The sequence below is a fragment of the Strix aluco genome, chromosome 3, assembly GCF_031877795.1.
Source record: "Strix aluco isolate bStrAlu1 chromosome 3, bStrAlu1.hap1, whole genome shotgun sequence".
Classification (NCBI taxonomy): Eukaryota; Metazoa; Chordata; class Aves; order Strigiformes; family Strigidae; genus Strix; species Strix aluco.
In genome coordinates, this window is record NC_133933.1 from 92,378,080 (window position 1) to 92,400,765 (window position 22,686).

At 37.0% G+C, this 22,686-nt stretch overlaps 1 protein-coding gene across 5 annotated transcripts in view; it reads right to left on the reverse strand.

Moving 5' to 3' along the window:
* ZNF292 (zinc finger protein 292) overlaps positions 1 to 22,686 on the reverse strand; it is a 56,875-nt gene that overhangs the window by 11,855 nt on the left and 22,334 nt on the right. For 2 of the 5 annotated variants that reach the window (XM_074819610.1, XM_074819609.1), the window contains exons 2-7: positions 17,173 to 17,327; positions 16,558 to 16,636; positions 15,095 to 15,230; positions 5,966 to 6,168; positions 3,028 to 3,164; positions 1,652 to 1,793 (exon numbers count right to left, since the gene is read on the reverse strand). In XM_074819610.1, the coding sequence (XP_074675711.1) occupies positions 1,652 to 1,793; positions 3,028 to 3,164; positions 5,966 to 6,168; positions 15,095 to 15,230; positions 16,558 to 16,636; positions 17,173 to 17,327 (852 nt within the window). Of the gene's footprint in view, positions 1 to 1,373; positions 1,607 to 1,651; positions 1,794 to 3,027; positions 3,165 to 5,965; positions 6,169 to 9,703; positions 9,787 to 15,094; positions 15,231 to 16,557; positions 16,637 to 17,172; positions 17,328 to 22,686 lie in introns of those variants that run through there. The other 3 variants (XM_074819611.1, XM_074819612.1, XM_074819614.1) reach the window with 3 other exon arrangements.

The window sequence follows — 22,686 nt, forward strand, 5'->3', positions numbered from 1 at the left end:
TTATCATAACCCTTGCTATATTTGTAAATAAAAGAGATCATTATTCAACCCTAAGTGTGAGAAAAAATGCACCTGCAGTTTATAATAACTTTCTACTTTAAGAAACATTTGTTTGTCTTTAGATGCTATACCTTTAGTTGCAAAATTTGCCTTCATGCTACTAAAAAGATGTGAAAGTTTACATACAACTAAAACACAAATTAATTGTATGTTCTGTCTAGTTTGAGGACGTTAGGACCATATGTTAGAGGTGTTCAGTTTACATTAGAGTAATACTGAGCCTTTCTCATGAAATAAAGCCTGTCAGTTGTGTCACAGTTATTCGACATGAGCTTCTATGGAGCATTAAGTTAACACTAGGTAGAATTCAACTGGCAAAAAGTGGTACAGCTAAAGTAAGAGAAGAACATGATCGTCAAAAAGATCTATAATTTGGAAATCACTTAAGGTATAAAGGTTCATTTTTATTTTTAAAATTATGCCACTTCAAAATCAACTGACCTCAGTTGAACACGTGGCTTCATTCCAACTGAAAGTAACAAGTTAAGTTAGATGTTCCATTGGTCACGTGGTCTTTCCTCATTTATACCCTCAGTCAATGTAAATTACGTTTATGTCCAATTTACAGTCCCTTTATGCTGCCAAGGATGCACAGAAAGGCTGTGGTATATTGGAGAATAAAGTCCAGCGAATTTATGAATGCACAATCTACTACCCACATGGTCTCAAATTTCTGCCATCAATGAAATGATCCACAGCTCGCTAGAGATAAAGCAGTATGGCACGGAGCAGACAGAGCTCTTAATATCACAAGCCTCTGCAAAAGTTAACTCTAACACTAATTTAGTTCAGTCTGTAGCAAAAATTATCTTAAAGATTAGAAGCCCATGATTAGCTCCACCAGAACACTGCAAAAGGAAAAAAGGAACTTTTATTCTTAGAATTAATACATCAAATTACTGAAATCCCCCAACTAAAAGCTTTCAGAAGAGCTCAATTTAGCTATAAACATTAAATAATGCAACTACTAATGAGAGGAAACTAGGAAAATTAGATGACAAGGTTAGCTGAGATAGACCAATAGAGTTTTTAATACAACACTGGATTTAAGTCCACAAAAGGCAAGAATTTCATTTATCAAAACAAAATGCATTCTTAGTTGTAATTCAAAAGTTTTCTTTTTTTTTTTTTAAACTTTCTGTAATTTTCTTAAATATTATATACAGCCTTAATTTTGTCTCCTTTTAAGCTTTTCCTCTCCATTTTCCATATTTCAGATATTACAGAAAATAATGACGAGAGAAGTTAGGACCTGCTAACAGGAAATACCTCATTTAGAGAACATGTAGAATAGTAAAAGGCTGTAACCTCACCTTTAGTTTTACTTTCATCTCAATTGTAGCATCCAGCTCTTCTGTTTATCGCCTTTTTTTTTTTTTCCAAAGGAACAAAGAATTTTTAATGATTCAAAATGAATCAACTTACAGTTTACCTGCAGAAAGAAGTTGCTACGGCCTTTCCTAAAACCAATTAGGACTGTCCCAGAGCTGATGCGACACAAAGAGACAGAATGTCTAAGCAGCTTTCATAAATTTTCCTGATTACAGTTCCATTAAAAGTGCCAAAAATATTCTTTCAGGAGTATCCTTACCTCTGAATTAATTACTTTAATCAGGAAGAAAATGTGATAAACAGTCTTAGTTAACACAGAAAGTTGTCGACATCTCTCTAGATACACTTGAATAGAAGGCTCTACCCTTTGCTGCAGTTTACTCCAGAAAAGAGTCAGTTCCCTAGAACAAGAGAACAATATTTCAGGGCCAGCAACGCAACCACTAATCTGATCACAAGAAATGCAAGGTTGAGAACAATTTCTATTTTGTCTTTGGGAAAGGAAAGAACGTGAATTTATTCACACCTTATCTTACTGAGAAAAGCTTTTATTAATATACCCACATTATTAGTATCTAATTTTCAAAACTGTTACAATGACTCAATTTCAGAAGGACAGATCAGAATTAAATCAGTATTACCACAATTTATGCTACACAATTTCCAAACTCATGATGTGGTCTTGAAAAAAAGTCTTGCGAAGTAGTTTACTCTTCAATTCACAGACTGGAATTTTACACATCTGAATTCTTAGTAATTACTAACAGCTATAGGAGGATGGCTTTTCTCTGTGGTAGATACATTTTTCTTGAGCTACTCTGCTTTAAGAGCTGAATCTGTGATTTAGTGAGAAATTAGCCCCCAAAGCCAAACAGTATTACTGTATCTAGAGTAACTCACTAGTTCATTCCTCCTTAGGTGAAAAGTATTTAGTACCTTGTGGAATGGTGTAACCCCCCAAATTTTAGCAGAATCTGCTAAAGCAAAATCCTGCATTATCAGATATTCTCCTGCTGCTGCACATAAAAAGGAGGTGCACAAAGCAAATCCTTCAGGAATCATAAAGGTTTGGAAGTACAACCAAACTGTTAGCAGTTGGAAATTCAGACCGCAACAGCTCAAATATTTGCCAACAAAGACCAGTTCTTTGTTCCCACATTAATGAAAGCAAGCCCTAAACAGTAAGTATCTTTACCTAGCTTATTATTTTGGTTATAGTAGTAAAGAGCTACTTCTTTTCTAGAAGTCTGTTAGAGAAAGAAATACTGTTACGAAATAAGGACAGATGGAAACAGTACTTACACATTAAATGTTGACATAATGCTGACTAGCTGTCTGCAGATATTAAATTCCTTGTTTCTACAGTGTAAGGTTATTGTAAAGAAAAATTATTAACAAGCCACTGGTATTTGTAAATGCCTCATCATATATGCAGCCTTCAAATTCCCATAATGGAAGCTGATCTTGTCAAATATTTTTTCTTTTCTTTTTTAGCTTTTCAAGAGCCTTATCTCCTTCCTGTTTAGCTCACAGATTTTATCAGCTAAAAAAAGTTAACTTATGGCTTATGTATCAGCTCTATCTTCCCCAAACTAATTTTTGTTCCCCTAGACAGAAAACAGTATTTAAACTCACCAGGCACAGTACATCTCTCCTTGCTGCAGCTGGCGAGATAAAAATGCTGCACATAAAATCAGAGCACTTTTTTCATCTCCATCAGATTCTAGGTTACAGATCATTTCTAGAGCATCTTTGCAATCTACTTCGGCAATCTAGAAGGGAGGAAAGAAAACAAGACCAAGACTAAGAAAGTGGATTCACTTTCAGACATATAGTCATCTGATCCTTTGCAAAAAGACAGTAATTTAGAATTTAGTGTGTATTTAACTCTATCAGATAGATAAGCTTGAAAGCAAAACAGTCCGTTTCTAGACAGTGTGTCAAAACTGATTATGCCACCAGAAAAACTGTTTTACTAACATGAATATAAACTTGTTTCTCAGACATAAGACTTATTTGTTCTACAGTCCCAGTCACTTAAAAATTTTAAAATACGACATTAATTATTCATATCTATTACATACATATGATAATTGTAATAAGCAGATTTATAACTAAATTGCAGCCTCACACAAAAAGATTATTACCTGAAATTCTAACCCAGTTTACTAGTCACTGATGTTATTACTGTTTTAACACAATAGCTGGGCAATTAATGAACCCAAAGTTTAACATGAATGTGCCAGTATTTTACAAAATCGAAGATAAATAAAAAATGGAACCTCTACAGTAAGAAGCAGGTCAACTGAATGCTCTTCTAGAGGAACATTACGGTCTCTGCAGTGTAACTTACTTGCTCAAGCAACAATGGAAGCACTTAGTTTTGTAGCAAAACAAAGGAAAAACCACAGTCACCCGGTAGTGCTAGACAGCTTTATCAGTACTGAATTAGCACACTTGTTCTAACAGCTACTGTCTAATTTGATTCTCAGCAGACTGGTTTGATTACATGAATTAGTACATGCCATTATTTATTTTATGACATTGGCAGTTGAAGAATAACTTGACCATTGCAATATCACTGTTGGAAATCTCTCTCGAGAAATCACAAGATCACGCAAAGCAAGAAACAGAAGTGCCCACCAAAACACCCAGCCAGTCTGGTACTTTGGGTAAGGTGGCAGCACAGCTTGGTTGGGCACCGTGGTATCCAGCTACTGGTCCAGCAATCAAACTGCAATTCTGAAGAGTACAGCAACTCATTTTTTCCTCCAAATTGACACTTTGTAAATATACTAAGTAAATATATTTCACTGAACATTACTTGAGGTTTAAGAACGTCAAAGTCATCTTCTAAAGAAAACTGCATTTCTTAGGACCTCAGAGAGAATAGATTAACATAACTGTAATACCAATTTAGACTGAAGATCTGCTTTGTTCAGTGCCCCATCTCAGACAGGAACCATCAGTTAAAAGCTTAGGGAAGAATATGGGAAACAACTTACAATAAAGGTATTTTTTTTCTGAAATGTTTTTCCAAACTCTCGGAGTTCCTATGGGACCCAGCTTCCAGCAAAGGTCTGTACAGGTTCAGCCATCAAGCCTGTAAGTCTAGCACTTCACATGCCACAGATTTGAATTCTTCACATTACTGAAGAACCTATTAGCCTAATCCAAGCTGCAAATGAGCTCAAATGCTACTTTTCTGCCTATTCTGAATGGATATGAAAATTTCCATACCACTAAAGAGTGAGCTGTCCTTCTTAACAGTTTACCTTTTTTTCCTCATTTTCTTACTGTTCTCACACTGTGAAATGGCTACCCTTCTCAGTTCAGAAGTCCATCTTGACATGTTAATAGTATATTTGGTAATACATGAACTTTCCAGAATGGTTAGTAATATTGCAAACAGTGCTGCAGCTGAGCAACCCAAGCAATCCAGTGTTTGAAAATATCTGAATTAGGCTCTCTGTGATAATCTGGTTTGAACTTTTCTCAATGTTATGGCATCCTAAGAAACAAGGCTACCCCGTTCCTTTTGTCCACAGGATTCAGTTCATTCACTGACTGAGCCCATTCTGCTTTGGGAGTGTGGTGGGGCTGAGTAATGAAGGAAGCATGTTTGCAGGGTCACAAATTCCAAGTTTCATTGAGCCTTCAGCAAACAAACATGAGATTGCACAGCCCTGTCACAGCTCCCCCTGAGCCTGTTCTGGCAGGGCCTACAGCGACCAGAGCTGGGAGGGTAAGACCGATCTAATCCTACTGAGCATTGGAAGAACATGCTCAGTGAGAAGCTGTCATCTTAGAATTTAGTCTATATCTAGGGTAGGAAACTTATCCAACTCTAATCACTGCATAGTTTTCATCCCTTTAAGATCAATTTCAACATGCTTAACACTTATTATGAACATAAAAAAATGAACAGACAAAGACAGCAGAGAGATGCAGTCAAGAGAACTGACAACTGCAGTTAGTTTTCCTTTAAGAAAGAAAAAAGGTCATAAAGCTTTGGTGTGGGGTGAGAAACAAAGATGTCACCTGAAAGAATGCAGAAGAGCAAAGCTGTCATCTCTTGACTTCTACATTTAAAAAAGAAGGATTTTATATTTCAAGCCAGATCAAACATCTGATTTCACCTTCAATTTCACCCGGCTATTTGGGTTAAAAAAAGGTTATATTTATTCTCTGAACTGAAAGTAGCATCTAAAAGGACCTCTTTCTATGTACTAGGTTCTACACAAAAAGCTACAGCTGAAATAGTGAGAGTGGGAAAACCATTATCTTCACCTTACTAACAGGATCTGAGGCAGAGTTTTAAAATACTTCAACAAAATCAAAGTTGTGGCAGAGTCAGAAAATGCCTACGAGTGACTTAATATTACATTTCCACAAGTGTTTTAATTGCATCATTACTAGTCAGTTTAAAAGTGACTCAAAAGAAAAAAAATACCGAAAATATTTTAATCATACTTTAAAAGAAAAATGTCTTCTACAAAAAAACCAGCCTATGATTAGTGACTTTATTATCATTAAAGAAATAAGTCTAAGTAGTTCTTAATTTTTTACTTACTTCTTCCATTAGCTTTTCATTTGGTGATCCTGAACAAAGACAGACCAGGTAGGTTTGCTTGAAATTGCCTTTTGCACTGATTTCTGGATGGTCAGAGCACAGTTTTGCCAGGGCAGTAGCTTGTGTTAATTGCTTCATTTTCATTAGGTGCTTAATACGCATATCCAGCAGAACGGGGCCTTCAAACACTAAAAATTCATTCACTTCAAAGAAAAACAAGCCAAAATATTACATATACGTTTCACAGCAGGTTACAGAGTTAACAGATGGCATTTACTCATTCATGGTCAACCCCTAAAATTTATACAAATCAAAAAAGGTACAAAGGGTATGAAGCACAGATGAGAACAAGCGTCTTTGAGAACTGTACTTGTTTATTATAAGGATTCCCTGCTACAGGAGACCTTTTATCTACTTGCAAGTTTTAATTCATTCTAATTTCTTGGCAAAATAGCTGCACATGAAACAGATTTAGAAAGCATATAAATATTAAAGTATTTAGATACCATTTAATTATAGTTCCACAGTAAGACAAATAACACTAAACCACCTCTCTCACATCCTTCTTTATGTGTTTGTGCTATGTCTTTGCTAATAGTTGCCTTTTAAAGACCTTGCTATGAAAGGATAAATGTGACCAGTGTAGAAGCGTCTGAAGCTCTTTGTATTGGCGTTGAATATTTTGCATTACACATGTATACAATGCAGTCAAACTCCTTTAAAAGTTTTTCAGCTAAATAGATTTCCTACAAAAAAGATGCTCGTCTTGCATACACTTGACTGTGTATAGTTTAAAACTCAAAGACACAGGAATGGCTGTATTTTAGTCAACTGTACTCTGTAGATATGCTGCTACCAGAGTTAAAACTCTGCTGCCTATGCTAACAATCTAACTCTAGGTGCTTCAGTGGAAGGTGTAAGAATCCTACAAAAAAGGGGAGCACGGGGTCATGTTCCTACTCTTATGTATATGTCTCAGATTTCATCCAGATCTTCAAGATCAAAAATTCTTCATCTTTGAAGCATGAGGTTTAGTAGTACTACGAAAACATTTAAAGTTAGTTATTAAAACTAGATAGACACAGAGACAATTGATTTTGTTTAATCCTTTTAACACCAACCCTCCCTCTCCAAGACAACTGTTTCCACTAGCTAGTTACATGCTGCATGAAAAATCTTTCTGGTTTTCAATTACCCACATCTTAGTTTCATGACACATTCCCTCATCTTTTAGAAACATCATAATTTTCTACTGTTTTTTGTTTTTCTTCTTTCCTGAAAAACATCAGTCATGATATTCTTTGGTTGTTAGGGAAAAATCTTGATTTTTTCTAATAAGATTTCTTCCAGCCTTTGAGCAGTTTCATCTCACCCCTGCCTGAAACCTTCTGGGCATCTGCAGTGCTCACTTTCTGACACATCTTGGTAGAAACATTTGTTATATTCCTCTTAATTTACTCTCCTTGAGTTTCACTCGAATCAAGTTACCCATTTGCCTAATTTATATTTTCTTGACTTTCAAAGTCCTGTTTGGTCTTGATGAAATAATTAATTTCAGCATCTACAAAATTAATTACCTTTCTACTATTTGGAGTGTTAGTATACCAAACATGAGGTTTACTGAAAGAAAAAAGATCATCTCATTTTATTCTTTGCTTCCTCCCATCCTAGTTAGTTTTTGATTCATGACTGTCTTTCATTTTATCTCATGATTTCTCCTTCTTCTAGCTACTTATGCAGGATATTACTAAAAGCCCATCTTGCAATCAAAATTAGGTCAACCGTTTTCTTTTTTATCATTTTAGTGCACGGAATTTTAGGGCAGAAAATACTGCCTTTTGCAGAAATCAGGCCTGTTAGACCTCATCATTATCTTTCACGCATTCTCAGATTTATGGTTGAATTATCATTTCAACCAACTTGCTCGTTATTTGCTCAGGATCCTTGTGCACTATTACAAATGATCAGCGATGGCTCAGTGATGTGTAAGAATATTCTTCCTCTCTCCATGTTGATGAAGATATGACCAGATTTTTATTCATGTAGGAACAAAGGAAAACTAGAGCACCCTAACAGACAATTGGTAGATGGTAACCATTTTTGTGTTTATCAGAGGACATATGCCTTTTAAGCAGAATAAATGTTCCTTTAATGTCATTACCAATGCCTTATATAAAACGTTCATACTCTTGTCAACCCACAAATGACCCAGTGATTAATTACATTCAATAGTTTTAGCCTTGCTCTTCCTCCTACCAGGTACCAGTAATCCTTTCACCCACAGTGCTTATTCTCAGCTAGTCTGTCTGGAATAACACTGGAACATTTTACCTTATTTTTGTAACAAGATATAGGAAGACCTTAGACTTTAAGCTATATTGGTAACCCAAGACATTTCACTGTGATTTATTATTATAATTACTGCATTTAGTATTTTAGAGACTGTATTCTATCTCCCAGCCCTCAGTAATCCCCTTCCTTTAGCGTTTACTGCTTCAGCCAGCATACCTTGCGTAAGCATCGGAACATTTTCTGTTACCTTCTCAACAAGATACAGGAAGACCTCGGGGTTAAAGCTACATATTAGCTCTTAAGTCTTTCTTCTAATCCAAGTGATTATAATCATTACAGTTAACATTTGAAAGCTCATTCAAAACAAGTTTTAATTATATTTATTTCGTAACTGAACTACGTATGACACAGAGACAAGAAACAGTGCCAAGGTTGCAAGAGCAAGTCTATAGTGGGGAAGTCTTAAGGATAAGTTTTGAGGTTTTTTTAACATTTTATAAACAGATTTTACTGTGCAATGTCTATTTCAAAAGTTACTGCAGACAAATTGTTAGTTTACCATAAAAAAATATAACTTCATAAAAATGCTTTTTCAGCACAAGTTACTTAACCTCTATGAGCACAAAAACTGAAGTATTTAATGAGAATGATACAGTTTATCAGTAGCATGATTCTTGGAAGAATTATTAAATGTCGGTTTTGTGCAATACTCCACCATTCATTAAAATTCACAAACTTATCTTTGTGCAAGGCATGTGCAGAATTCATGTAAAATTACGGAACATGAGAGAAAGAGAGACAAGCAGATGACCCCTGACAGATGGCACTATGATCTACTAACGCTGACAAATAAACTTGGAGACACTGGGATCTAACCTTTTCGACATAGTTGCCCCGTTATTCCCTTGAATTCCATAGCTGGAGTCTCAGGTCATACTACCAAGTGATTCCATGTCAAGCTTGCAAGAACTATTATGAACTTTTATTACAGGTAATGTTTATACCATACATGAATTAAAAAAGAGAAAACAGAACCTATAGATTAGTAGCACACAAGAGCATAAGCAAGCTGCGAACACAGTTCTGTAGTAATAAGTTCTCTATGGTGGACAGTCCACATGTATGTCACGTTTTGGCTGACTGGAGGACTTGGAGAGCATAAAGCAAAGAATTTTTGCCTTATTGAAAGCATTCATAATCCTACTAACTCTACCCTTTGTCAATTCTTGGGCAGGTATAGATTAATCTACCACAGATGGTTTTTTTCTTCTCAGCCTCACTCTGGCCAAGGAGGATGAAGGCAGGAGGTGAATGTACATGTGGACTATCCATCTCAAAGAACTGCAGTTACTAGTCAGTAACATCTTAGTCATCTTCAAGTGTTAGTCCACATGTGCGTTCACACCGTGGGTGACTCTGAACTGTACTTGATACTTTCATATTTACCTGGAGCTGGGTCTCAGAATCCTTCATGCAAACAACATCTCAACACAATTCTGATGAATGCAGCACCAATCCTGGATGCTTCTACGATGGTATATTGTCTGGTGAAAGGGTAAAAGAAGTTCCAGGTGGCTGCTCTGAATACACCCAGGATGCAAACACTTTTTTTTTTTTTTTAGAAAAAAGTGAGGCTGCTGGTATCTTTTGACTTCTGGTGGCAGATGTTCTGATTACTGAAAATAGCTCCATGCTGGCTGTTTAAATTCTAACCTGCCTGTTATCCAGCTTGATAATCTCTGAACAGTGATGGTTGTATCCTTGATCCTCTTTTCAGTCGGACATACTTCAGAAGTCTGCCTACTACATTTAAACTTATGAAAAATTCACAAACTTAATTCTTGGCATCCAGGTTAAAACTCTAAAGATAATCAGAATCAGATAAAAAAAGCAGCAGCAGCCTGGCTTTTTGTAGGGTTATCTCAGCTCCTTTTCCTCTAGACAGTTCCTCCACTCACCCTCAGTACCAGCTGAGGAGATAACAATGACTGCTTTGAAAGATTTCACCATCACTACAAGAAAATGACAACCTCAAGGATGGAAAACCAGGTTCATGCTGAAGAGCACAAGACACACTGACAGAAATTGAAGATGGAAGTGCAGTAGTAGAGTGTTTTAACATTGTACAGGCTATCACATAACCCAAACCATACTTCAACTTTCAGCTAAGCATAAGGCTGAATAGGTTAGCCATACAACTTCAATAACATAAATTCTGGTTGTCATAGAATCAGATCAGCATCAATTCATGATAAATATCAGTCTTGATCTCAAATTAAGCTAGCTGGTAGTTCAGGAGGAGGCCAGTAAGACAGAAGACCCACTATCATGCGAAGAATTAAGACTTTTACTAAGGTTTCCTTCCCTAACCAATTAATGAAGCAGAGAAACATGGAAAATTCCTCTCTCCAAATACAAGCGCTTCTACTTCATCATATGTAATCTCAAGAAAAAAGGCAGTTGTGCAGCTGAAACCTGAAATTGTAGCAGGTCCAGCCAACATGCGAATGCAATGCAATGTCTGACAGCAATATGAAAACAGCTGATGAGTGCTAAAGCAAGTGAACCATTTACTTTCAGACTAGTCAGTGATCACAGCTAATACTGCCATCTTGAATTTTATGATGTGGATATTTTATTTTCACATGTCTACAATATCCTTCCAAATTTCCTTCTGCTTTGGTACTGAGGCTAGTTGTTCCCACTGAGGTCGATGGAAACTGGTTGAGTGTTGCTCCACAGCAAAAAATGTTACCAATGTGCTCATAAGGGATCTCTGAAAGATTATTTGAGAAGATTGGTACTTTGCTATCCTTGTGACCCAATAGAATCACGTAACTTTGGGTGATCTCTCAAGTCTAAGATGTCCACGATGCTACGTAGACAAAACTCAAAATTTGATAGACATGCTTTAAAAGGCACAGGAGACAGGTTTAGATGGAAAAAGAAGAAAATTCACATGAACAAATAAGTAGTTTACAGCTCCTGAGAGCTAATATTGTTGAGGAACCACAATTTGATTTGAGAAGTTGCAGGCCTAGTCACATAATTGTTGTGGGTCCTCTTGGGTAAAGACAACAGGCAAGGGACTGAAGCAAGAAACAAAGAAGATAATGCACAACTGGGGGAAGGATCTAGGATCTCTTTTTGTCACTGAACTGCTCTGAGGCAGTGGAAGATTCCCTGGGTGTTCTTCAAATGAATGTAAATTGATCCATGACACAATACCAAACACATTCAGGAAACTCAAAAGGAGTTTCTCTCAGGAAATCTCTCAGATGGCAGCCATGAGTAGTGCTGTCAACTCCAGATGTCCACTTAGGGGGCGCACAAATGACATCCAGAGATTCCGCTGACAGTTCAGTTTCTGCAAATAAATTCTCTTTGGAGTCACCAGTCAAGAATAGGAAAAAATATATTCCTCAGCTCATTTGGAATCTAAATTCCCATTTCCAGGCTAGCCTTCCATACAAAACAGATTAGCATTGTGGGAAGAAGCACAGCCCCAAATGACTATGCTGATGTCCCATTTCCAAGGGTGAGAGAGAAATTTTCTTCAGAAACAACTTAAGTGGGGTATCAGTATTACAACAGCACCCAAGAGGAGATTCTCTTTTATTTGGTGACATCTATTGCACATAATCTAATTTAAACCAGGTTTCCCAACATTCATGGTCAGATATGGTCTAAAAATCCAGGGTGATGTCTATGTTTGTCACCCAAGCAGGTGACAAATCAAGTGGCTGGAGAATATTTCCAGTGTGAGAAGGTATTATATGTGCACACAAACACAAATCTGTATCTACTGTACGCATGTAGTTCCTGCAGTACAGTTCAAGACAGATTATACTATTTTATATCATAGTACTGTATGAACATCTTGTAGTAATACCCATCAGCAAAGAAATTAGTGACAAACATGCTGTTCTCATCAGTGCTTCAAACAACTGGGTGTCCATCCTCTCACTTTTCCTTAGTGCATGAACCCTTTACAGACATAATTCACCAGAAAACTGAGCTGTGCCCAAGGCAGTCAGGAGTAAGGCGATGACAGGCACTTGGAGAAGTGTCCCTAACAATACAGGAAGTGAGTATTTCCTGATCGTATTTAGGTGGAACCCATGCAACAATCCATTCCTAAAACTAGGGGAGCAAGAGAATAGTCTGGTTCAGACAAGCCTGCATTTGCTTGACTGTAATCAGAACAAACCAGCTATGCTGTGTGGTCAAAGAAAATGAACTTGTCTCTCACACTATGTCCCGAGTTTGTACAATTTGAAAATAGAGGAATTCAAAAGGATCTGTGTCTCAGATGAAACAGACACCTAGTTATGCTTCTTACAGGAGACGCCAAGAGGCAAACAAACCTTCAGGAGTCAACAACAGAGGCCTTCAGGAAAAGATAATCACTGACCTAAATTCAGATATCCAGTTATGTCAAAGATTCTGAATAGGTGATAATTATTCTGAATAGGTCATAATTAAGACTATCAAGACTGAAATAAAATAAAACAAACAAGAAACAACTGAAACAGGGGCAACAAAAGCTTAAGAGGATGATACTAGGAAAAATGCCTCCAGACTCAACTAGTTGTTTCATCTCCGACAGATGTTTATGCTAATCACTACTCAAAGACCAAGTTCATCAAATCTGCCAAATTGTAACATCCCAGTGTAACAAGTTGACTACTTAGGTACCTGGGAACTTTTGAAATAGCACATGGTAAAGGCAATATTAAGAACAAAACCAAAATCCTGTATGTGAAGTTTACAAATATTCCAAAGACTGTTATAGTGGAGTTAAGGTTGAAGACTGCTGAGAGACAGTTGTCCATTGGAAGAGGTAAGTGGTAGCCAGTGGGAGTGCTGGATTACAGACAAGCCACCCAGCTCTCTGGGCAACGGAGTTTTGGTATTACTAAAATACCCTTCAAATTAGCACGATGATGACACAAAACAATGCAGTATTACAGAGGATGACAATAACTAGAGAACAGCTTGTTAATCGAGTAACAAAAACACGGGTATGTAGTATGACAATCTTGTCACTGACATAATAAATAACTGTCAAGTCCAAGGCAGAAGAATCCTTGAGTAAACAACAAAAGCAAAAGAAATCCTGAAATGTCTGTAAAAAAACTTCACAGGACAACACTGATAAAACAAATAGTCATCAAAACCAGATTCACAAGGGAGTTCTTAATAAATCTCAAATATAAGGCAAGTACAGTACTCTGAGGGACTCAGAGAACTGCATACCAATCCAAACTCTGTTTTAGAAGCATAATAAAAATTATTAAAAGAAGCAGCAAAATGCAAATCTTATGGAAGAGTAAGCACGCCTTCTGAAGAAAAGAAAAATCACATTATGCATTTACTGGACTTAGCTGACAGAGTTATGATAATATGAGTAAGGCAGATCCAATTAATTTTCTAAAGGCATTAAAAGAAGTCCCTCAAAACCCCTAAAGATGCCAACCTATCTTGGTAGTAAAAAGATGGATAAATTATCAGTTAAAAGGAAAAAAGAAAACAAATTCAGTGGGTTCCCTGAAGATCTGTACCAGGACTTCTGCTGTCCAGCATTTTTATAAATATTTGGAAGAGGGATAGAGAACAAGGTGACAAAACATGCCAACTGTAAAAGACTGAAGGACTACACTCCATAACACGGCCTAACAGTCAAAATTAAAATGTTGATAAAAACGCAAAAGTGATTATCAAGGGGCAAAAATGCAATCATAACCATACATACAGAAAAACAGTGTGTTAGGGGAAAATCCTAACACTGAAACAGGTACTACTCCATAAGAAAGAAATCGGGACTAAACTAGACATTTTTAAGAAAAAATTGGTTCACTGCTCCGTCAAGAAGCACATCTGGTATTAGGAAACATTGTGAAGGGAATGCAGAATGAAGTGGAAAATCAGTACAGCTCTATGTTGACTGCTGAATAAACCTCTGGTCCCCCATATGAGGAATGAGACAGTAAAGCTGGAAGACACTATGGAATAAAGACACTTAGAAAGAGAGAAGATGTGATACGACAGCAGTCTAACAAATCATGTCTTACTGAAAAGATGCATTCATTAAAAGATGCAAGAATAGTTTACTTTTTAATAAATAAAGAATACCACAAGAAATGAGCAGGCATCAGTCTAAAAGGAGGCAGACAGTAAGAGGAACTACTTTACTTGAGAACTGTATAACTCTGCCACAGACACCTGGTTGTGATGGTTCATACAGATTCTAAAACCAATTCAGCAAAGAATCAAAAAATCAGCTAAAACTTATGAACACGAGGATACCACTTCTGAATTGCAAATAATTAACAATGGAAATACATCAGGAAAATATCACTGTATGCCTTTGCTGATCATATACTCTTCCCTATGCAACTGCTGTTAGCCATTCTCAGAACACTGGTCTAAATTAATCTTTGTTAACAGCCCTCTTTGCCTTTCATAACTAAGTAAATGCCAAGCTCAAAAAAATGTATTTCTTATTTTTTGTTTTATGTCAATTTTTGTCTACCAGTACTGAACTTACCTCATCATAAAAGAGCCTGTATGTAATCTCCCTTCACATGGCTTATAAAGAAAATAGCAAGAGACCTCCAGTTGTGGCATTTTATGCAAAACACCAACATTATTTGTATAGTCCTATGAACACACTGTCTTAATAATTCAGATAATTTTACAAGTATATTTATTTATATAGCTTATAAATTATCACATAAACTATATTCAACAACATACTTCCATATATCTTAATAATATTTCACTATAATATAAAAATGAGGCTTATTTTATCCCAATCGGCATTTTAAATTTTACCTTTATCTGGATCCAGCTGTTCTTGGGAAAGAATACCACACAACACTGGGTTCTTCCACACTCCCTTCTCTTGTGTAAGTGTAGTTAAAATATGCAGTTCCCGGCTGCCATTTTCCATCAAGTTTTTATGAGCCACCTGAAGGATATATTTTACGCAACAAAGTATTGTTATACCTTCTGTCAAAAAAAACCCCCTTCCCAGATAAAGAGTTAAATATATAACAAAACAATCTTAATATTCACCCTATATAGGTTTTACTTCTGCCTCTGTTGCCTAAGATTTAGGCATAGAAACCCCAAAAAATTGAGTCCCCCAAACTTGCCTTGAGATTTATTAACATGGCTACTTCTTAAATCTAGAACTAGATTTTGAAATAGGCCTCCCTTTCAAAAATAGATGGGCAAATCTCTGGTCCACATATTGGTCTGAAACCAGCTGTCTAAACTCTATATTTTTCAGACTCTTCAGCAGCTCAATTTTTATGCACTGGAGACCCTGAAAAAAAGCTATCTTTGTAAAGGCGAAAGATTTAAGCTGTAAGACCTCACCGCATGGTTCTATGCAAATATGATGAAAGCAGGCTGGAGTCTTAAAATCTATTAAAAGAGTTTCTACTGCATTTAGCTACTAGGATAGATTCTGGACACAGAGGGATGCTTGGGGGCAAATTAAATACCTTGAAAAAACTCTGTGGCTTGCATAGCAATGTGCAACTAACACTAGTCCTAAAAAAAAAAAAAAAGGGCTCATCTCTTACCTTCTCACTTTTCTTTTACTTTTCCACCTGCTCTGAAGGCTGTGGAATCTCCCGGCACAAAACACACCTCTTCACAACTGATTTACATCAGGCAGTTGCTAGTCAAAATTCACTCTAAAAATCAGCCTTGCATCTTCCTACGTTATTTAGGCTGAGAATTCTGAAGTAACTGTATTCCTTCCTTCACCCTAACTCCTACTTTTTTTTTTTTTTTAAAAAACGTAGGCATGAACTCCTACTACATATTTCTGATAAATACTGAGAGGCAGAACTAGTTTCAACACCCTCCTTTAAAGCAGAGCTCTAATCCTTAACCTGCTAGTGCCCTGTGGGAGATCTAGCAATCCTGCAATATCGGTAGCTCTTTCACTCATAATAAGTCTTAAATGTACAACCATAAATAGTAAAGATTTACTTACACAATTTTATTTCATTCACAGTGCTAATAGACAAATACCTTTTAAAACATAACCTTTCCTATAAGTATCTAAACATTTTTTCTCCAAAGCTGCTGTATGAACTATGACAGACAAGTGATACGGCTGACAGCAATTACTGCAGAGTACATAGAATTTCCAGCTGAAGGGCTTGATCTTTATCAGCCACCAGGAATCAAGTCTACAGACATGCCACATACTTAATATCCCTCAGTTTCCAAGCCATTCTTAAAAGCTATTAAGTCTTTGTTTCATGAATCAAACTCACCTGTACAAAAGCCTGAAATTCTTCCCATTTATTTTCAGGTAAATCAAGAGGCAGACACAGTAGAAGTTCAATACAACTTCTGGAAGGCAAATAGGAATATTATTTGACGCCATTTTTGGCCTTTAAGATGTATAATCAACAAATCTTAATTTTAGTAAGCAAACAGTTGTTTCAAATGCCAAAGCTATAAAAGTCTGTTTTGTCTGAACATAAAAGAAAAGGTGGTCATGGACACTCTTGCAGAAGCTGTAAAAGCAAATGCTCTAGAAACCACTAACAATAAAATTTTTTAAAAAATTTAAAAAAAAAAAAGGGATTTGTCACTGAATTCCAACCCTGTAACAGCCTGCGTAAATTGATGCACTTTCAGACTGCATGCAGATCAATAGTAGCAAAGTGTTTCAAGCCAGGGATGTTGTCCTAGATCAGAGGAGTCCTTCTCAAGGCTGCTCCATTTCCAACAACCAAAGATATTCTCTCTGACATACAACATTCACTATGAGGAAGGAAGGTGCTTCCCAACCTATCTGGAATTTCTACAGATTGTGGAAGCATTTAGGCAGTGAAAATTTAATACCATACAGGTTATTTCTAGTCACTGAAAAACATACTCACAGTGCTAAACGTTCAAGCACAAAGGCTACATTTTCACACTCAGAGGTAAGATAAGGTCGTGCTTTAACGTAACTTCGGATAGCCACTGTATACACCTCTAATAGGGGCAGAGGGTCCTCCGATGTTTTCCACTTTTCTGCATATTCCAGCAAAGTCTGTTTAGGAAGAGGAACAAATGTAAGTTTTTAGTTTTATACTCCTGTAGCAGACTACCCTTCTTAATGATTATCTCTATTTCCTTAGTATGAATTACATGTTGTCAAAACATGCCCTTTTTCCTTAAAATGTATTGTTTCATTAACAACTGGAACTTAAACTCCACACAAAAATAATTCTCTTATCATATAAAAAAGTTATGACTGACACTTCTCCCCTATGGTATCATCATAAAATTCAGTTTGCATTCATATTTCCCAAATACAAAAGCCTGAAGAGCATATCTGGGAACATGCATACTTTTTTTTCCAGAGATTCATAATTAAGGGACTGAACACTCATTTTTTAGACATTCACCTTTACAGTTCAGCATCTAAAGCAAGTACATTTGAAAGTATTAGCCTTTATTTTAACTTGTCTACTTTCAGGAACAGGTTTACATTTCCTCTCTTACCACCCTCCTGATACAGCTATCTTCAGGGTATCGCTTTTTACATGGTCCTGAAAGGAATATGAACTATGCATTTTTAAGACAGCATATATACACCCAAAACTCATTAGTCAAAAAGCTGTTTTCCTACTTTGCCACATGAATACCTACAAACAGCGGTTTAGAAGTAAAACTCATGACAGTAAAGGAATAACCACTACCACCCAAAGTACAAAGGCTTCCATTCATTTCAGTCAGGGATGGGGAACTCAGACTCAGACACACATTAAGATGGAGTAGCTAGTAAGGTTCTCCTGTCAGCATGCAAACCATGTCCCCCCTGGATTTCTGCTCTCAAGCCTGGGGCAGCTTAACAGATTGCAAATTAACTCCTACACTACAGCAGGTTGCAGCCTGTCATATTAAGATGATCAATTTTGCTGTTTGCTTCTTGGGGGGTGTAAGAGGCAGATAGCTCAGAGTAACAGATAGCAATTTTGGTTGTCCTACACCCTGCTCAAAGCAGGACCATTAGAAGAAGGTGTCATGTCCCATGGAGCTATGAGTATCCTGAAGGTCTAAGACTCTACAGTCTCTGTGGGCAACCTGTTCCTGAGTCTGACTACCTTTTATTGGGATTTTCCCCCACCAGTACCTAGATGCAGGGATTAATCTCCCTCAACCTGCTGGCCACACTCTTGCTAGCACAGCTGAGGGCGTAGCTGGTGCTGTGCCACATGGGCACACTGCTGGCTGCTCAGCAGGACAGCTGGGTTGACATCCACAGGGCTGTTCCCCAGCGACCGGCCTCTATTCCAGCATGGGGCAACTGCCTCCCACGTGCAGGGCTTTGCGCTCACCTTAGCTGAGTTACCTGTCAGCCCGTCCCCCCAGGACGTTGATGTCCCTCTCAACAGTTTCCCTGATCTCCCATGCATGGATTGTTCCTGTCAACATGCTGAGGATACACTCTGTCCCCTCACCCAGTTCACGAATAAAGAAGTTAGAGAGTATTCGCTCCAGTGTTAAGCCTTAATAGGATGCCACCAGTAGTCAGCTGCCATATGGACTTTGTACTAAGCACAGGTCTTTGAGACCCACAGTTCAGCCACCTTATTATATTGCCTGGATAAGTGGACTATTTCATGGATTTGTTTATAAGGATACTATGGGAGACAAAGGCCAAGGCCTTGATGATGTCGGGTAGAAAAACATCTGCTGCTCCCCCCTCATCTGCAGAACCAGCTATTTCACCACAGAAGGAAATCAGGTTTGTCAGTGTGAAAGCATTTTACATAGTTCATACTGTCAAGGCCATTTAGCAAAAGTCATGGTTCCCCTTTTTATTAAGGTCAGCTGTAATTAAAACAATTTTGACAGTATCGGTTCAATTCTGACAAGGTTTGTTCTGGTAAGCAAAATCAGAGCCCTCTGGACAACAAAGCTCCTTTGCTACAGAATCCCCCACATACCTGCACAAAAACTAGAACAAAGTAGTTCTCAACTCATTTTAACATGCAAATACTAAAATTTTGTTTAATTTTTATTATGCAAATGTAACAATCTTAATGAACTTGCTATGTCTGGGATACAATGAAACTCAAATGATAAAATCTGACTTTGAGCAAGTTGCCTTGCTTTCTGTATTAGAAATTAAGAAAATGGAACATTAATTCTTCAGGAAAGACAAGTCAGTCACATTAAAAGACAAGACAAAACAAAACTAGCTTTATTCTTGTCTTCAACTCTACTAAAGTTTTGCATAAGTTAAATACAGCATTGCCCTGCCTATGTTAGATATCTGTACTAAGTTAGCTAGTGGTACTATTAAGAACACTTAAAATTCTCCTATTTGGCAGTGTCCAAAATAAACCCTCTCAATAAAAAATGTCAACTATAAGAAACTGAATCAGAAAACTGTTTAATGTAGTTGTTTGCAGTCACAATGCTGCCACCAGGTTACAGCACAGCCAAGACACAGACCAAAGGTATCCCAGTCAAGGACGTAACACGTAAGAAATATGCAGTTTTTGGCAAACTCTTGTATTAAAACCTATTTTGGTTTTAAAGGAGGTCTTAATACACAGTCACCTTAAAAGAAGTTACATATTCTACCTTTTCTGCAGCATCTAGTGCTCCCTGCTGGAACCTTGAACCTGACTGGAATATTGTCTGTTGTACTTTAACATTCAGTATGATGCTCTCTTAACAGCAGCAAAAAAGCACCACAGATCATGGCAGAGAAATCAAGGAAGAGTAAAATAGAGTAGAAGCATGAAAGAAGCAACAAAGGAGGACTGGATAAACAAGCTAACAATGTTAGCAAACATCTATTTTGGTACCATTTGGCAATTTTGATCAATGCGCTAGAATAATCAGATCAGAACAAAGGAGATGGCTTCAAAGAATCTTGAAAGAAACTCCAGTAAAAAATCTCCCTCTGCCCAAATACTCACATAACCAGATGTAATATGATTTCAGATATTGATTTGTCATACATGACATGTTTAAGGATGCTAGCAGTAAAACAGCAAAGCTGAAGAAAAAACAGCCTATGAAAGTATACTTTACATCATTCGCTCTGGGTCTTGAAGCACTACTTTGAACAGAACAGACAACAATTACTTCCCTTGTCCAGCTGATAGAGGTATTCACATTAGAAGAGTGAATGGGACTAGCTTCTGATTTACGTGAATACCACAGACCTGCAGAAGAAACCCTTTCTCCTTAACTTGATGCTGTTTCTTGTTAAGAATACAACCACCCTCTAGAGTATAGTACTATAGAAAATCTAAAACAAAAAGCATACTTCTATAATCCTTTTTCCTTATGAAATAAACTTTTCCTTCTTTTAAGTGCTTGGGTATGACTTGTATTTTTGTGCTGGAGAAAACAACACACAACTGCTTTTTGTTAAATGAATATTAAAGCTTAACCAATTTCACACTTGCTCAAAAGAAACAATTCTCCCCATAAAGGGGAAATGTGAAAACAAGTTGCTGGTGATACTGAATAAGAGAGGGACAAACATGGTAATAAAACATTCAGCGTAGCTTACTGTTCACATGGATTCTTAAATATGCTGGGAAAATTCTTTGCGTTAGGTTGGAATGCTACCTAGCTCAAACAGGGAGTCAGCTTTGTAATCAGAGATGAATAGTTAAAGCTAACATTGTCATCATGAATTACCTTCCTTTTTTGGATTAATTTGAAACAACATATTTCTCCTTTTAGACTAAATATTAAAAAAACACACAAAAAAACCCAAAGAAAAAAACCCAAGTGGTATCTAATTTATCAGACCAAGGCAGTCACAGACACACATAAACTACCATTCAGTTTTATCCAGCTGATTATCCAAACTTGCAAGAGCTGGCCTAGCCATCATAAATCTGCCAAATAGCTTCTACCAGTAAGGTAAGTTTTTATTTAGGAAGTCATGAATCCTGTTTAATACTAGAAACACTAGGTTTACCTGTTAAAGACTTGGTGTAAATCTCATTTTGAATGTAGCCCATATACCTTTAATAGTTCCGAAGTCTGCAACAAGCAACAAGATTGATGCAAGGTTTGGCAAGTGAAGGGCATTTCAAAGTCAGCTTTGGACAACATATCCTAAAATTCTCAAAGTGTTAAGATGAGCAGAAGAGGGAAGAAAGGGGTGAGGAAGGAGAAGGAAGTGGGGAGATGTAACTAAGCAATTGGTCATCTGAGAAGTATGACTGAAGAATTATCAAGAGGATTCTCACCAGCTGTTGCAAAGACAGCAACACCTGGAAACTAAAGAAGAAACTAACAGCCTCAGTAGACACTGATTCATAAAACAAGCCATGACAAGTGACCATGGAGACCTGTAACAACCAGATCAGAAGATCTCAAGTTTCATGGGGCAGGAAAGAGAGACCTTATAGGTAGTCATCGTGCTAAAAAAACCTCCAGCTAGGCAGTATCACCATCCGGTCTGCACAAGGGCAGATACTGAAGACTGCAGGCCCATTATGACGGAACCCAGCTGAAATTCTCCTGGATAATTAAAAACTTTACAGAAATACCACATAGTCATTAATACCTGAAAATTGGATTGGGGAAGAACTACAAAAGCACTTACAGAACCTATGAAAGCCCAACCAACACTACTCTGATCCACATCCAGATTAATAAGGATAAACTGAAGCAAATAAAATTTAATTTTAAAAATATGAGGTTTACTAGTAGTTAACCAAAAGTAGATATAACCAACACATTGGAAAACTCTCAGAATCCACCACCTAACAAAAAATATTTCGTATGTTGGTGAACTGTTACTACCAATACTGTGCTTTAAAAGTGGTGTGTACAGATGCAAACACACTGTATAAAGCAAGCAGAGAAGTTTGCACTACAACATAGTGGCACTAATTTCAGCATTAAATAATGCTATTTTTATCTCGTATATATAGATCAGCCACTTCCAAGCCATTATATGCACTATATTAAGCACTTATGTCCACCACGCCCTTCAAAAGTATTTGTCAGTATGACAGATTTCCTTGTCTGGATGTCCCTAGACTATACTGCACTGCCACTGTACAAAGAAAATCAAATTCATTCTGCTTTGCTTAATGAATCATTGTTGTGCTCCGCTTACAACCATAAAAAGAAAGAATTTTACCCCCAGCCCTGGGCCTCATTAAGTTATTTATCTCCCTAGTCAGGACATGCTTGTTAATCAAGCCAAGTACTGCATTCAGAGCACAGCACCAAAGTTTTGTTCCTCTGTGAGGCTGAAATGGGCATTTTATTTCAGCAGCAGCTTACACAGTCAAGAACGCTCAAACAAATGGAATCATCTCAATTTGTACAATAAAAATCAATATTATATCTGTGATTTAAACTGTGGAAAATATTTAGCCATGGGTAATATTCAGACAATACATTTTATGCTTTTC